This window comes from Nansenia antarctica, assembly GCF_963989245.1.
Source record: "Nansenia antarctica genome assembly, chromosome: 8".
Taxonomy (NCBI): domain Eukaryota; kingdom Metazoa; phylum Chordata; class Actinopteri; order Argentiniformes; family Microstomatidae; genus Nansenia; species Nansenia antarctica.
The window spans coordinates 45,910,558-45,928,143 of record NC_137678.1 but is presented as its reverse complement, the minus strand read 5'-3'; the positions used below and the strand labels follow the sequence as shown (position 1 = coordinate 45,928,143).

The 17,586-nt window shown below is 48.3% G+C and overlaps 2 protein-coding genes across 2 annotated transcripts; both read right to left on the bottom strand.

Moving 5' to 3' along the window:
• Window positions 1-2,759: 2,759 nt before the first annotated feature.
• LOC308164276 (HAUS augmin-like complex subunit 8) lies at window positions 2,760-4,248 on the bottom strand (the record flags this gene model as incomplete). Its single annotated transcript, XM_080538413.1, has 4 exons — window positions 2,760-2,886; window positions 3,373-3,514; window positions 3,712-3,853; window positions 4,090-4,248. The coding sequence occupies 4 exons, from the start codon at window positions 4,246-4,248 to the stop codon at window positions 2,760-2,762; spliced, it is 570 nt and encodes a 189-aa protein (XP_080394539.1).
• A 2,463-nt stretch (window positions 4,249-6,711) lies between these two features.
• Window positions 6,712-7,800, bottom strand: LOC308164275 (kelch domain-containing protein 10-like; the record flags this gene model as incomplete). The annotated part of the gene is made up of 1 exon (XM_080538412.1): window positions 6,712-7,800. The coding sequence occupies one exon, from the start codon at window positions 7,798-7,800 to the stop codon at window positions 6,712-6,714; it is 1,089 nt and encodes a 362-aa protein (XP_080394538.1).
• Between the last annotated feature and the right edge of the window lie 9,786 nt (window positions 7,801-17,586).

Sequence of the window (17,586 nt, the reverse complement as noted above, 5' to 3'; positions counted from 1 at the left end):
CCCTTCCACACCCAGACCTGCCTCCAGACCTACCTCCCCTTCCACAGACAGACCCGCCTCCAGACCCACCTCCCCTTCCACACCCAGACCTGCCTCCAGACCCACCTCCCCTTCCACACCCAGACCCTCCAGACCTACCTCCCCTTCCACAACCAGACCCTCCAGACTTACCTCCCCTTCCACAGACAGACCCTCCTCCAGACCCACCTCCCCTTCCACACCCAGACCTGCCTCCAGACCTACCTCCCCTTCCACACCCAGACCCTCCAGACCTACCTCCCCTTCCACAGACAGACCCTCCTCCAGACCTACCTCCCCTTCCACAGACAGACCCTCCTCCAGACCTACCTCCCGCTCCACAGACAGACCCTCCTCCAGACCTACCTCCCGTTCCACAGACAGACCCTCCTCCAGACCTACCTCCCGCTCCACAGACAGACCCTCCTCCAGACCTACCTCCCGCTCCACAGACAAGGCCTTTGGAGATGCTGAGGATTGAACCCAGAACCATACATGCAAAGCATGCGCTCTACCACTGAGCTTACATGCCCTGTGTGTTCCTATGCCCTCTGAGAGGTATTATAGTGAAAATGCTATACTTATTAAAGTACCTTAAGCTTTAGTGCTTCCAAAACTTATAACATAGTCAGAGAATGTTGCTATTTTACTTAATGTCAGAACTTGGGAGTTTCTAGTTGTGAGGGTTCTCAACAGTAAACTGATTAGCAGGCGCGGATCTATGGGTGGGCCTGGGTGGGCCTAGGCCCGCCCAGATTGACAGCTGGCCCACCCAGTCAGATTCATAAAAATACATATTTTTTAATAATAAAATATTTTTAAAGTTTAATTTTCACTAACTAACTGTAATGTGAATAGTTTTGTCTTGGAAATGATTAAAAGTATGTATTAATACTAATAATATTCAACTTCCTCTCTTACGAGTTGACCTTGACCAGTTGTTCCGCGTGCGCGCTACGATGGCTAAACAGCTAACATTGTCCCGCTTTCTTAAAAAGCCACGTCTGGAAGTCAGTGAAAATAATGAAAGTTTGGACCAGGCCTTGTCTAGAAATCTTATTTATTCACAATAACAGATGATGATCCATGTTGGATGTATGTTTATCTTGTAGATAGTACTAGTTATTTGTCTGTATTATCTTGTAGATAGTACTAGTTTTTTTTTGTGTCGGTCTTACATGTAACGATTAATTGAGAATCAAGGACCCCAATTGAAATAAGCCAGTGGCTTTCTTGGGTTTTTATCCTGTTAGTTGACCTTGTATGTAATATGTACTTTCATGTACCTACTTCTGCAAATCTTCTAATAAAGTTTTCAATCAATCAATCAAAAAACGCCACACGCCGACGTGCGGAGAGTCCGAGACAGCGCTGTAATAGTTCGGTGAAGTATATTTTTTATGAGACTTTCCAAGATTAAAACGAAGAGGGAAACATTTGTGTGGAACAACATTGTGTATGCCTTCACTGGATATAATAATATAATACAATAGAAGCACACAACTTTACACAACAATATATGTGTATACACCAGTTTACGTAAATCCCCTAATAAGCAGCGTTAGGTTTTGTAATAATGATGGATCACCACAACTGGTCCGAGCCAGGTACATGTATGATTCAACTTGAGCTTTCGGTTTGCACTGGACTGTCAACACCCACAGTTAAAAGCTTGCAAATGATAATACAGGCATTTCTTATTACAATGTCTATACTTGGTCCTCCATAGTTGATGGTTATTGGTTAATTCATTGACTATTGCGTGCGCTTGAATGCCTTGCGTGTGTGTATTATAATAACTTGTTTGGCTGTCCGTTGCATTCTCTGGGTAGACAGGTACTTTATTTATTTTCCGTTCGTTTCATGGTCTGCATAGTGATCTCCTCCAGTCCCTGCGAATATTTTGAGTGTGTGCGTGCGTGCGTGTGCGTGTGTGTGCATGCGTGTTGGTCGTACCCAAATGTTTCGAGCACCCACGGGCAGAAACATAAATCGGCGCCTATGATCGCGAGCCCGGTTGTGTTCCATCCATCTGGCTGCTCATAGGTCTAAAACGTGCGGTGATGAGTTTCACTCAGGCCTACCCAGATTGTTCCAGGCCTACCCATCAGCCACTTTCTGTATCCGCCACTGATGCCACTAGAATCTGAATATGAATTACTGACTTTGAATTTGAATTGCTCAACTTGAATTTAAAAAATTAATTTGAATCACATAATTTGAATTTGTATTGTTTAACTTGAATAACTGAATTGAAAAACAGAGTTAAACAATACAAATTCAAATTATGTGATTCAAATTCATTTTTTTAATGTAAGTATTAAAAATGAGCAATTCAAATTCAAATGTCAGTAATTCAAATTCAGTTTCTAGTGGCACAGATCTCTGCCCATATATATCTTCTCTCTGCCTGCATCAACTTCTGATGGATTGATGGATTGATTATGTTTTAAACAATAACAGGGTAGTAACTTCTGAGTAAAAAGCATTTGCAAACAAATAATACAGGTTGTTGAAACCGAAGTCAATTAGGATTTATTTTATTTACAAAACAAGTTTTCTTTATAGAGACATCATCATAATAATGCGCATATCATAAAAATAACTCCGGTCGCTGGACCCAAGTGACAAACAGTTAAGAAATTAGAGAGAGCCGCACGCTAAAAAATATTTTAATTTACAAAAAAGTAATATATTCATTCATTCATAGCCATTCTATACAAGGTTCTTCACAAGGTTCTTCAATGTTCAGGACAGTAGAGTGCCTGTGCTCTGGTCAGGCCAAGCTGCTCCTCCTCCAGAGACTGCTGGATGTGGACCGTCTGGCGGCTGACCAGGGAGGACAGCTCCAGCAGTGCTGAGAACTCCCTGAGGGGGAAGGACACCCTACGGTCAGAGGAGCTACCAACACCAAAGTCACATCACAACAAGTCATTCATTTCATATCCTCCTCGTTTCTTTCACATTGCCTGTCCATAGTGTCAATTTACTTAGATTCCATTCACAAATGAATCATCAAGCGCTGGTTTCCTAGACTGTCTAGTCCTAGATTAAAACACAATGAAGATTAATTCTTTCTGTTGAAAGTATCAGTCAGAACTAGGCTTAGTCTGCAACATTTGCAAAGTAGAGACCAAAAGGCTAAACACATACCCTTCATTTGAATGCCAAAAAATCATCAAGTTAAAGTACAAGATTCACTAACCAGGACTCAATTGTTTGTTACCAGTCACATCAACAGACTAACTTAAGCAGTGACAAAACTAATGTATGCATGTCTATCTGTGACGAAAAAAGTTTCCAAAAAGAGAAATAAAGCATTCATTCATTTCTACTGATACTCTGTGGTCATACCCTGAGAGCTGCTCACTGATGTCCTGGGCAGCAGTCTTCACCCCCCTCAGGCACTCAGCAGACGTGGCGTTGCCATGCAGAGCTCCCAGGGTGCACTGCTGTAACACTTCCTCACTCTCCTTCAGGCTCGCCTCCGCTTTACCTGAGAGGGCGAGAAGAACCGTGGGTTTCATCACAGGCATGGTCACCAGGAATGACCACAAACACTGTAGACAATCGCCTTTTTTACGTGTAGAAAACTTGACCCTCTTCAGGATTCCATTTCACAGTTGTTGTTTTTTCTTTATCAAATGCTCTGAACTCTGCTGTATTGACTGAAGGAAATAAACTTAAACCAACCCAGGAATTCTCTTCTGTCCCCCTCAATGTGGAGGTTCTTTACAGGCAGCTCATGGCGGGTGGTGTCCACTGCTGTGCCAAAGGATTTGTATTCTTCTGTGAAGCGCTGGGCAGCCGCAGCCACAGGAGTTAATGCTGCGATCTGAGGACAATAGAGCACACACATATTCCTCATCAAAGCCTGGAGCTGATGACAGACTTGGATGTTTCAATAAACCTTTTCAATGCCACTTCAATCACAAATCATTCATTTAGTATCAGTTGAAGGTACAAAAAAAAAAAGACGATAACACAATTGTTCAACACAAGGTGTTAACATTAAGTCAAATCAAAATGCCATGGGAGAGAAATCAAACGGCTCAGAAACAGGCCTCTGACCTGCAAATCCAGCAAGTCATTCATCTGCTTGCGCTTTTCCAGAAGAAGATACTGGCGCTTCTTCTCATGGACCTGCTTGCGTAGCTTCTCCTCTTTCTCCGTCATTGCTAGGATACGCCCCTCCGCTTGTGCCTTCAACTTCTCTGTGTTACTCTCCATCTGATTTCAAACACCAGTCCATCATGATAAAAGTCCTGAAGGTAATAACATCTACTGCGATAATAATATATATAATATATGCCATTTAGCTGTGAGTGCATACATTTCAGTATATATGGGATTCCCAGTGGGAATCAAACCCCCAAGCTAAGCGTTGTTAGTGCCATGCTCTACCAACTGAGCCACAGTGGACCACATGACGCTGTCCCACTTGGCTGTCTTGAAAATAGACAAAACAATAATCGTTTTTTCCTCAAACCTTGGCTGTGATGTAGGTTAACAGGAATGTTTGCATTTCGACAATTCTCTTCTCATCTTCGCTGTTCCTCTGAGGTTCTCCTGCATTCTGTAACACTGTCTTCTCTGAAAAACAGGTAAAGGAAAGCATGGGACTGGGTGTTATTACCACTTCACATTCATCAATCACCTTCATGACCTGAATTAGAGTGAAATATACCTGTCTCCCTTGTAAAAGAGGTATTTTGTCCTATAATATAATAATATATGCCATTTGACGCTTTTATCCAAAGTGACTTACATTGCAGTGAGTGCATATACATTTCTCAGAATATATGGTCCCAGCGGGAATCAAACCCACAACCTAAGAGTTGTCAGTGCCATGAAACGAAAATGCATGGGGTTTACCTCTAATGATTGAAAGATCAAAGTCTGGGCGCTTAACGTGGCCGTCTAAGATTGTGGATTGTAGCACACTTAGTCCCATTTGTGAAGTCTCAAGTAGGCTGGACATCATTGCTGAAAGATAAACAGGGTTAAGTGAATGGCAGTACGCTCACAAACCAAACACCTTTTCATAATATTATGCCCACCATTATCGACCTGGGGGGTATTCCATCAACGTCGCTAAAGGAAAATCTAGGACTTTGCTTTTGCGACGTTGATGGAATATCCCACAGGTCAATAATGGTGGGCATAATATTATTATTAAAGTTGACGGAATACCCCCCTGGTGGGATCATAGCATGACATCAATGCCCAAAATATAGGAACATCAAATAAGCATAGTGTTTCTGTCTCTCTCACTTTCTGTTTACACACATTTTTTCTTATTATACACAATGCCTCAAAACAAAATATACTGCGGATAATAAAGTCATCATCTGATCTAATGGTAAACATAAACATGGTTATTGTCAGGGGTTATGGTATGGACAAACTTAAAAGGAAATCACTTATTCATGACGTACGAGTTGGAAGACTTTGAGGCGCCATTGAGCGTCTTGGGGGAGTGCCCATCCGTGGTTTAACCCCACCCGGCTTCTGAGGCTGGCCTTGGTGGCAACACATTGGTGGCCTCATTGGTCAGTGAGCTGCTCTGTGGACAGACAGAGGGATGCAACCGGATAGAATGTTGATATGTTAGAATCAATTCAATGCTTTGTGAGATTTGACTATAAATTCAGACAGTAGGCAATAGACTAGATTTGCTAAATGCATTATCTCAAAATGCAACATCTCCAAAGGGTTGTCCTTTCTCGTAACCAATGACAAAAACAAAAAGCATATATAGGCCTAGAGGTAATTAATGAGACAAGTCATGAACTAAAACATCTTACCTTAGAAAGAGGTGCTTTTGCAGGCTGCAGGTATCGAGACTTCACTGCTGTACTCCCAGCTGAGGACGAGGAGAACGTTATTTGTAGCATCAGAACTTTTGATGAATATGACAGTTTCATGACACTTTAAAAGTGTATTTCACAAAGGCAACGTTAGCTAGTTCAATGAAACTTACATTTGATTTTCTTTCTAGCTCCATTGTTATTGGGGTTGCTGTTGTCGCTCTCTTTAGAACTGCAAGAATTTGAACAAAAGTTAGGGAATTGTCATTACAACCCTCCACACTGCACGGCAATACTTATTTGTAATTACTTCTGTCAGTTAACAACAAAAACATTAGCTGCGTTCGTAAATTCGCTCTGGAAATCTGATCAGCACTCATGCAATGCCTCTTGTCCAATCAAATGACTTGGTCCCTTTATGACGTTGAATCCAGTGTGCGCTCCGGCGCTCTCAGAGCGAATTAACGAACGCAGCCATTAGCACAGCAGCAGAGAGCTCCACTGGTAGCGGCTGCGTCTAGCCTGTTCACATCATTCTACTGCAGTACATACATATATCTTTTATCTAATTTGTTAATAATATAGTTCGGTACCTTTCCAAATCAGCAGGAGTTGTTTTTTAAATTTTATATTAAAAGGCATCCCATTGTTTTTGGTTTTAAGGCGGGGCTACGTAGGCAGAAGAACACTTCTGTTCTTCAAAATAAATCCTCTCCTCCTCCTCTCCTCTCCTCTCCTCTCCTCTCCTCTCCTCCTCCTCTCCTCCTCCTCTCCTCTCCTCTCCTCTCCTCTCCTCTCCTCTCCTCTCCTCTCCTCTCCTCTCCTCTCCTCTCCTCTCCTCTCCTCCCATCCCGTCCGTCTCTCTGTCCGTCCGTCCGTTCCCCTATTTCAAGCGCTCTATGAGTTCCTGTGTGAGGCCGAGGTTGAGCAGCTGCACGGTGGAGAGCTGGGCCAGGTGGGGGGAGGCCTTCAGCAGCCGCTCCCAGCACAGCTCCAGCAGGCTGGGCACGACCAGCCAGATCTTAAACAGGGAGCCAGTCCGATTTCTCTCGTGGATGTTCACCACGCCACCGTGGATGTACATGCAGCCAGCCGGGGTGACGGCAGCACAGTGGAAGTAGGCGGGCTCCGGCATCACCGCCGGCAGTTTGGTCCACTGGAACGTCTGCAGGTTCATCTTCCACAGGTCCGCCAGGATCAGCTCCCCGTCGTGCCCGCCGCACAGGAACACGTCGTTTCTTAACTGCACACAGCTGTGACCTCTCCTAGGAGCCGGGTACCCTATTTGATCATGAGGCTTGGTGGCGATCTCTTCCCACGAGTTGGTCTCCAGATTGTAGGCGTGAATCTTGTCCAGAGGGTAGTACGTCCAGGAGGTCTCTCCCAGGATGTAGATCCTCTGTCCGTCGTGTGCCATCTCATGCCTGTACCGTTCCCCCGGCAGGGGGTTGTTGGGCTTGAGGTGGATCCACTCCCTGGTGGTCAGGTCCAGCCTGTGCAGGTCTGTGCTGTAGTTGTTCCCTGTGGTTCCTCCAAACACATACAGGAAGCCGTTAATGATGGCCATGGCCTGTCCATATATTTTGTTGGGCTTCGTTCCTCGGCAGTTGAGCAGCGACCACCGCTTGTACTTGACGTTGTAGACGTGGACGTCGTTCCCGCCGTTGTTCACCCCGAACGGGATCCCGGTGCCTCCGAATACTAGCAGGTTGTTGCCGTGCAGAACGGCTGACATGGCCAGCTCTATGATGTAGCCCTCTGTGCGGATCTGTTGCCAGGTGCTCGTGGCGAAGTGGTACCTGAAGTGGTACCTGAGCCCGGCGTAGTCGGGGTTGTACCCTCCGAACATGTACAGGTTGGTGTTGTCGGCCACGCAGCGGTGGCCGCTCAGCGCGGGGGGAGTACGATGACCTGCTACTCGGAGAGGAGGCCTCTCTGACAGCTTCTCGAATCTATTCCGCTGGTCCTCCATGTTTCCCCAGATCCAAGTCAACCGGAGAAAAAAAAACGTTACATAAAAGAGTTCTAGACAGAATCCTACTGTGTTCAGACCGTGTGTGTGAGTGTCTGAGGCGGCTTGGCTAACGTTGTCTGTCTGGGCGCAAGTTGTCATCCGTAGCACGCGCAGAGGGTTTGAACTCCAACGGTCTCTGCTCCGATTGGCTGAGCCGCGCGGCCAAAACAAACGACACGTGACCCTCCCCGCCTCCTGACGTTGACAGCTTTGTCATGTACCCAGAGGACAGCGAAGTACACCTCGCTAATACAGGTCAACATGTCGAAGAAACTCATTTATATATGCCACAGTTAGTCACAGTTTTTTTAAAGGCACGGATGGGATTTGAACCCATGATCTTTGGTTTACGAGACCAACGCCTTACCACTTGGCCACCGCGCCTCTTATAAGCTACTTCTCCAAGTAAGAGGTTGTCAGAACTTGGAGTTTCCTACCACAGACAGAGCCCAGGCTCAGCAGTGAGCAGGCTGGTGCCACCGACCAGGGAACCTACCTTCCTGCTGGAGGAACAGAGAGAGATGGCACTGAACAGACAGATGGGCGCCCCCCCCCCCCCGGCACACACTCAGACATCCCCTGCTGCTCAGACAGACAGGCCAGGGAGGAGAGCAGAGCTGCAAGCTGCAGTGTGGGGCCCATTCCTCTGGGAGGCGCTAGACCCAGACTATGCTGTCAGGGTGGTTGTAGTGTTAGTGTTAGTGTTTGGAGTTTCCTACCACATCATGGTTGTGATTTGTAGTCAGGGCCGGCCACTGGCATAAGCTATCTATGCGGTTGCTTAGGGCCACAACTGCTAGAGGCGGGCACACTTTTGCCGTCAATTAAGCGCAAGCTACCACCCGTCACTCAAAGCTGCTACCGCCGTTGACGAAACACCCATCAATGAAAAAAGTCTGCTAGCACTACCACCCCCTTCTAGCCCCGATTTTGTTATGAATAGTCCCAGATCTCCGGATTCTGGAAAAAAAGGAGCGTCACACACACCGCCCCGGTCCCCCCCTGGAAAGAGATCCATGTCAGCCCGGTCCTACAAGGCCCACACTCAGCCAGAACTGGGACAAGAGAACCTAACACAGGAACCCGTGGAGAACCAGATCTGGAGTATCAGGCAGAAACCACTTTCCTCCAGGCCCGGCTCTTCGTTCCAGACCAGACTGTGTTTGGGCCCCAGAGCGACTTCAGAAACCTGGTCCCAGCTCTCACACCCAGACCCTCCTCCAGACCCGCCTCGAGACCTACCTCCCCTTCCACACCCAGACCCTCCTCCAGACCCAGACCCTCCTCCAGACCTACCTCCCCTTCCACACCCAGACCCTCCTCCAGACCTACCTCCCCTTCCACACCCAGACCTGCCTCCAGACCTACCTCCCCTTCCACAGACAGACCCTCCTCCAGACCTACCTCCCGCTCCACAGACAGACCCTCCTCCAGACCTACCTCCCCTTCCACACCCAGACCTGCCTCCAGACCTACCTCCCCTTCCACAGACAGACCCTCCTCCAGACCTACATCCCCTTCCACACCCAGACCCTCCAGACCTACCTCGAGACCTACCTCCCCTTCCACACCCAGACCCTCTTCCAGACCCAGACCCTCCTCCAGACCTACCTCCCCTTCCATACCCAGACCTGCCTCCAGACCTACCTCCCCTTCCACACCCAGACCTGCCTCCAGACCCGCCTCGAGACCTACCTCCCCTTCCACACCCAGACCCTCCTCCAGACCCAGACCCTCCTCCAGACCTACCTCCCCTTCCACACCCAGACCTGCCTCCAGACCTACCTCCCCTTCCACACCCAGACCTGCCTCCAGACCTACCTCCCCTTCCACACCCAGACCTGCCTCCAGACCTACCTCCCACTCCACAGACAGACCCTCCTCCAGACCTACCTCCCACTCCACAGACAGACCCTCCTCCAGACCTACCTCCCACTCCACAGACAGACCCTCCTCCAGACCTACCTCCCCTTCCACACCCAGACCCTCCTCCAGACCTACCTCCCCTTCCACACCCAGACCCTCCAGACCTACCTCCCGTTCCACAGACAGACCCTCCTCCAGACCTACCTCCCGCTCCACAGACAGACCCTCCTCCAGACCTACCTCCCGCTCCACAGACAGACCCTCCTCCAGACCTACCTCCCCTTCCACAGACAGACCCTCCTCCAGACCCACCTCCCCTTCCACAGACAGACCCTCCTCCAGACCTACCTCCCCTTCCACAGACAGACCCTCCTCCAGACCTACCTCCCGCTCCACAGACAGACCCTCCTCCAGACCTACCTCCCGTTCCACAGACAGACCCTCCTCCAGACCTACCTCCCGCTCCACAGACAGACCCTCCTCCAGACCTACCTCCCGTTCCACAGACAGACCCTCCTCCAGACCCACCTCCCCTTCCACAGACAGACCCTCCTCCAGACCCACCTCCCCTTCCACAGACAGACCCTCCTCCAGACCCACCTCCCCTTCCACAGACAGACCCTCCTCCAGACCTACCTCCCGTTCCACAGACAGACCCTCCTCCAGACCTACCTCCCGCTCCACAGACAGACCCTCCTCCAGACCTACCTCCCCTTCCACAGACAGACCCTCCTCCAGACCTACCTCCCGCTCCACAGACAAGGCCTTTGGAGATGCTGAGGATTGAACCCAGAACCATACATGCAAAGCATGCGCTCTACCACTGAGCTTACATGCCCTGTGTGTTCCTATGTGCTCTGAGAGGTATTATAGTGAAAATGCTATACTTATTAAAGTACCTTAAGCTTTAGTGCTTCCAACACTTATAACATAGTCAGAGAATGTTGCTATTTTACTTAATGTCAGTGGGAGTTTCTAGTTGTGAGGGTTCTCAACAGTAAACTGATTAGTCACAGGTTTTTTTAAAGGCACGGATGGGATTTGAACCCATGATCTTTGGTTTACGAGACCAACGCCTTACCACTTGGCCACCGTGCCTCTTATAAGCTTCTCCTCCAAGTAAGAGGTTGTCAGAACTTGGAGTTTCCTACCACAGACAGAGCCCAGGCTCAGCAGTGAGCAGGCTGGTGCCACCTACCAGGGAAGCTACCTTCCTGCTGGAGGAACAGAGAGAGATGGCACTGAACAGACAGATGGGCGCCCCCCCCCCCCCCCCGGCACACACTCAGACATCCCCTGCTGCTCAGACAGACAGGCCAGGGAGGAGAGCAGAGCTGCAAGCTGCAGTGTGGGGCCCATTCCTCTGGGAGGCGCTAGACCCAGACTATGCTGTCAGGGTGGTTGTAGTGTTAGTGTTAGTGTTTGGAGTTTCCTACCACATCATGGTTGTGATTTGTAGTCAGGGCCGGCCACTGGCATAAGCTATCTATGCGGTTGCTTAGGGCCACAACTGCTAGAGGCGGGCACACTTTTGCCGTCAATTAAGCGCAAGCTACCACCCGTCACTCAAAGCTGCTACCGCCGTTGACGAAACACCCATCAATGAAAAAAGTCTGCTAGCACTACCACCCCCTTCTAGCCCCGATTTTGTTATGAATAGTCCCAGATCTCCGGATTCTGGAAAAAAAGGAGCGTCACACACACCGCCCCGGTCCCCCCCTGGAAAGAGATCCATGTCAGCCCGGTCCTACAAGGCCCACACTCAGCCAGAACTGGGACAAGAGAACCTAACGCAGGAACCCGTGGAGAACCAGATCTGGAGTATCAGGCAGAAACCACTTTCCTCCAGGCCCGGCTCTTCGTTCCAGACCAGACTGTGTTTGGGCCCCAGAGCGACTTCAGAAACCTGGTCCCAGCTCTCACACCCAGACCCTCCTCCAGACCCGCCTCGAGACCTACCTCCCCTTCCACACCCAGACCCTCCTCCAGACCCAGACCCTCCTCCAGACCTACCTCCCCTTCCACACCCAGACCCTCCTCCAGACCTACCTCCCCTTCCACACCCAGACCTGCCTCCAGACCTACCTCCCCTTCCACAGACAGACCCTCCTCCAGACCTACCTCCCCTTCCACACCCAGACCTGCCTCCAGACCTACCTCCCCTTCCACAGACAGACCCTCCTCCAGACCTACATCCCCTTCCACACCCAGACCTGCCTCCAGACCCGCCTCGAGACCTACCTCCCCTTCCACACCCAGACCCTCCTCCAGACCCAGACCCTCCTCCAGACCTACCTCCCCTTCCATACCCAGACCTGCCTCCAGACCTACCTCCCCTTCCACACCCAGACCTGCCTCCAGACCCGCCTCGAGACCTACCTCCCCTTCCACACCCAGAACCAGACCCTCCTCCAGACCTACCTCCCCTTCCACACCCAGACCTGCCTCCAGACCCACCTCCCCTTCCACAGACAGACCCTCCTCCAGACCTACCTCCCCTTCCACACCCAGACCCTCCAGACCTACCTCCCCTTCCACACCCAGACCCTCCAGACCTACCTCCCCTTCCACAGACAGACCCTCCTCCAGACCCACCTCCCCTTCCCCACCCAGACCTGCCTCCAGACCTACCTCCCCTTCCACACCCAGACCCTCCAGACCTACCTCCCCTTCCACAGACAGACCCTCCTCCAGACCTACCTCCCCTTCCACAGACAGACCCGCCTCCAGACCCACCTCCCCTTCCACACCCAGACCTGCCTCCAGACCCACCTCCCCTTCCACACCCAGACCTGCCTCCAGACCTACCTCCCCTTCCACACCCAGACCTGCCTCCAGACCCACCTCCCCTTCCACAGACAGACCCTCCTCCAGACCTACCTCTCCTTCCACACCCAGACCCTCCAGACCTACCTCCCCTTCCACACCCAGACCCTCCAGACTTACCTCCCCTTCCACAGACAGACCCTCCTCCAGACCCACCTCCCCTTCCCCACCCAGACCTGCCTCCAGACCTACCTCCCCTTCCACACCCAGACCCTCCAGACCTACCTCCCCTTCCACAGACAGACCCTCCTCCAGACCTACCTCCCCTTCCACACCCAGACCCTCCAGACCTACCTCCCCTTCCACACCCAGACCCTCCAGACCTACCTCCCCTTCCACAGACAGACCCTCCTCCAGACCTACCTCCCCTTCCACAGACAGACCCTCCTCCAGACCTACCTCCCCTTCCACAGACAGACCCTCCTCCAGACCTACCTCCCCTTCCACACCCAGACCCTCCTCCAGACCTACCTCCCCTTCCACAGACAGACCCTCCTCCAGACCTACCTCCCGCTCCACAGACAGACCCTCCTCCAGACCTACCTCCCGCTCCACAGACAAGGCCTTTGGAGATGCTGGGGATTGAACCCAGAACCATACATGCAATATTTATTAAAGTACCTTAAGCTTTAGTACTTCCAAGTTCCAACACTTATAACATGTCAGAGAATGTTGCTATTTTACTCAATGTCAGAACTTGGGAGTTCCTACCAAGTGATTTCTAGTTGTGAGGGTTCTCAACAGTCAACTGCTTGGTCACAGTTTTTTTTTAAAGGCACGGATGGGATTTGAACCCATGATCTTTGGTTTACGAGACCAACGCCTTACCACTTGGCCACCGCGCCTCTTATAAACTATTTCTCCAAGTAAGAGGTTGTCAGAACTTGGAGTTTCCTACCACAGACAGAGCCCAGGCTTGGCAGCGAGCAGGCTGGTGCCACCTACCAGGCAACCTACCTTCCTGCTGGAGGAACAGAGAGAGATGGCACTGAACAGACAGATGGGCGCCCCCCCCCCCGGCACACACTCAGACATCCCCTGCTGCTCAGACAGACAGGCCAGGGAGGAGAGCAGAGCTGCACGCTGCAGTGTGGGGCCCATTCCTCTGGGAGGCGCTAGACCCAGACTATGCTGTCAGGGTGGTTGTAGTGTGTTAGTGTTTGGTGTAGGATGAAGGATGAAGATATTTTTCAACTTTTTTCGCTTTTACTTCTGTTGTTATATGTTGAGAGATAAAACATTTGTACTTGTTTCATTCAAATGAAATGATTCTTATTCTATGGAGCATGTTGTATGTATCTCCACTGAAAGGGTCCGTTTGAATGGACAGCTTTTACTCATGTTACTCATGTTGAAAGAAAATGATACTATTTGTATCCCAATACCAGTGTGTACTACAGTTTTTTTTACGGTCGCTAAGTCACAGTGTTCAATACTGAAGCCACAGAGTCACAACTCTTCATACAGTCAGCAGAGCAGAAGCCCATGTGAACAAAACTGTGACTCTTTCTCTGTGATTTGTGCATTGCTTTAATGCATTCAATGACTACGTTCTCCAAAATCCATAACACTTCTCTCATTCAAACTCCCCCACCTGCAAAACACTATGTATTTGCAACACATTTTTTCATTGCTAACATACTGTGTTCAAAACTCACAAACACATTCAAAACAGAATGATTTGGTGCATTTTTGCAGTAATCATAATTATCATATATGACAGAAAGCTCGCAATAAACTGTTTTTTTGCACAGTGTTTGAGTGTGCAGATGCTGTTATTTTGCACTCTATTGATACTCTTCAGTTCCAGAACCTCAGCAAAGTCTGATAACGGATGAGCGGTAGTATTTTCACTATTTGCAGTAATCATATTGAAATGTCTAGAAAATATTAGCAGAATATATACAATGAAATGAAATAGACTAGATGCATTGCCAGGGAAGACATTAGATGTGACCAGATGCAGACCAGAGGGTGGACTAAAACCCTCAGGAGTGAGACATTTTTGGTGTGATTGCTGTTGTATTGTAGCCCTGGAATTTCTGTTTTTCTTTTTTATTTGAACTTTGCATCTTCCACTTTATTTTTCACTTTTCATTTTACACAAGTAAATGTCGTGTACTTTGAAGTAAATGTACCGTAACTTACTTTCTGCAAAGATACTGAAAAAAAAGTATAAAACATAGAATAAAGGATAGAAGCAAATTGCGGCATTTCTGATTCATTCTTGATGCCTAATACTTTACAGTTGTACAGTCAACTATTCTGTCTATGATTACTATAAATCAAACCATTTTTATAATAATATATATACATTCTTGTGAAAATCATTCAAACTATGTAATGCTCCCTGTTGTTAGTGTTTTGTAAGTCAGAATGTTATGAATGACAGTGTATGCTTCTGAGTGAACATTGTTGCCAGTGTATGGTTGAACGTGCTTCTTTTGAGACATGAATGAAGTGATTGGCCAACATGAGTGTTAGTAATGCAGACTGTATGAAGAGTTGTGACTCTGTGGCTTCAGTATTGAACACTGTGACTTAGCGACCGTAAAAAACTGTAATGTACCTTTCATATCATGTAGAATACACCTTGTGAAAGCAATATGCGCAGTACTTCTAGTAACCAGAAGAGGGTACTCCTATCTACTAAGTGGATATCTGTCAGTTTTTCTTACAGTGGTCTGAGTGAATGCAGTAAAGACATTGAATGAGCCATATGTTTTACCTGCTTTGACGTGGAGCTTGTAAGTAAGCCGGTTTGGGCTACCATGTGGGATAATCTAGAGTTAACGTCATGGGTTCTTAGGTGTGTGTATGTATGTGTGTGTGTGTGTGTGTGTGTGTGTGTGTGTGTGTGTGTGTGTGTGTGTGCGTGTGTGTGTGTGTGTGCGTGTGTGTGTGTGTGTGTGTGTGCGTGTGTGTGTGTGTGTGTGTGTGTGTGTGTGTGCGTGTGTGTGTGTGTGTGTGTGTGTGTGTGTGTGTGTGTGTGTGTGGTGTGTGTGTGAGTGTGTGCGTGCGTATACCCTACACCCCTTTTTTTATACTTTATTTTTTTCCAGAAACATTTCAGGCATAACATACCACACAAACAGAAAAACATCATACACAAACAAATAAAGAACAACAAACTTGTGGGTCAGATATCATGAGGTCATGTTCAGGAACCGTGATCATTGATGACGAGATCAGACTGTTTTTGAAGTTCAACTCCGGTGATTTGCGTCAAAGGGTGACTTGTGTATCTTAGGGTACAACAAGTATTTGTGGACTTTGAACTATTGGGCATAATGCCAATAACAGCATGATGACACAGTCCCTGCCATCATCAGACTCTTTCTTTCTTGTGCCAGATGGGTGGTCAGATCAGATGTGGCTACATTTTTCACGACATCATCTTTTTCTATGCCAAACCAATAATCCAAAAAGCAAATATGAACAGCAGAAGGTCATATTTCTGAGTCAAACACACTTCTTGTGAAGCAGGATAGTGGTCTGTGTAAATTGCCTATGATTAGTACAGTAAAGGAGTAATTTTTTCCGTTTGCTATGGCAGAAGAGGCTGCTTTGGGAGGAGTGTGTGAGAGTGTGTGTGTGAGACTGCACGTACCGTGTGCTGCCCCAGGCACGGAGGACACACGTGGGCAGAGGGACGGGGTGTGTTTGTGCTACAATGTGGTTTTGAGGAAGGTGTGTGTGTGTGTGTGTGTGTGTGTGTCAGTTTGGGTGTAGGTTAGAGGTTGTTGCAGTGGAAGTTTAGGCCAACGGTCACGCTGGGTCACGTTCCTCTTTGGCTGTGGATCGCCCTCCTGACTGTGGTGTTGAAGACATCATCATCATGGGCCAGCGGAACATTTCTCCACACCTCTCTATTTCCTCCCCCGAAATAACTAACTAATAGAATCTTACTGTGCAAGACACGCACACACATACACATACACACACACTCACGCACACAAACACTCACACACACACACACACACACACGTGCACACACACACACACGTGCACACACACGTGCACACACACACACACACACACACACCTGCACACACACACACTCACACACACTCACACATTAAAGATGAAATTCCATATTGCAGTTTGTCCTTCAAAACAATGATGGATTTCTTCGAAAATTAAATTCCTTTGAAAGTTTTCGGTTGCCCAAATGTCTGACATGTCCATTTTGAATATCCCTCAAAAATGTTACCTGCCAAGAATTGTTTCCTAGAGCTCCTGACCTTCACGTACTCCCGACCTTGCCTATTATGTGTTACATAACATTAATGCTTGGTTGGCACCCCTTAAAATATGACACCAGCCAACCGACAACCCTATACTTACTGGAGACGACCTTGACAACATCAGTGCGGCGTGGTGTGTCTAGGTTGACACCAACCTATTACAGGCAATCATACCTGCAGGTATCTGGAGGGTCCTACATACAGAGTGAGTTATCTCTCACATGTGAACCAGAGGCTGTGTGTTTTAAAGAGAGCAGGGAGGTCAGAGATGGCGTGATGCTGTATATATGGCTGTGTTACTGCACATGGAGCTGAAACTTCCCCTCTTGACTACTGCCATGTGAAATGATTTGATGGGACTATTTCATTAAATATTTTTCCTTTTACCATTTAAGCAGACGCTTTGATCCAAAGCGACTTACAATTAGAGATTACAGGGACAGTCTCCCTGGAGTTAACTTAGGGCTAAGTGCCTTACTCAAGGACACACTAGTGAGGGTGTTTCCCAAGTGGGATTTTAACTCATCTCCTTCTGATCAGCAGTCCGACTCACTATCCACTAGGCCCTCCACTACCGCTTTGACTATGAATGAACTGTCAAATCTGTTATCCGTCATCGTGATTGGTCCTCTGGTTGGTCCTGTGAAGGGCTTCTTCTAACAGGGACCGCAGGGATTCAGAGCTTAGATCCCAAGAAGATCTAATGTCAAAGACCCCAGGTACTTGTTCACTTCACAACCCCTCACATGATACTGTAGTCAGAATCCATTTTCTCACTTTCAGTTTTTCGACAAGTGAGAAAAAA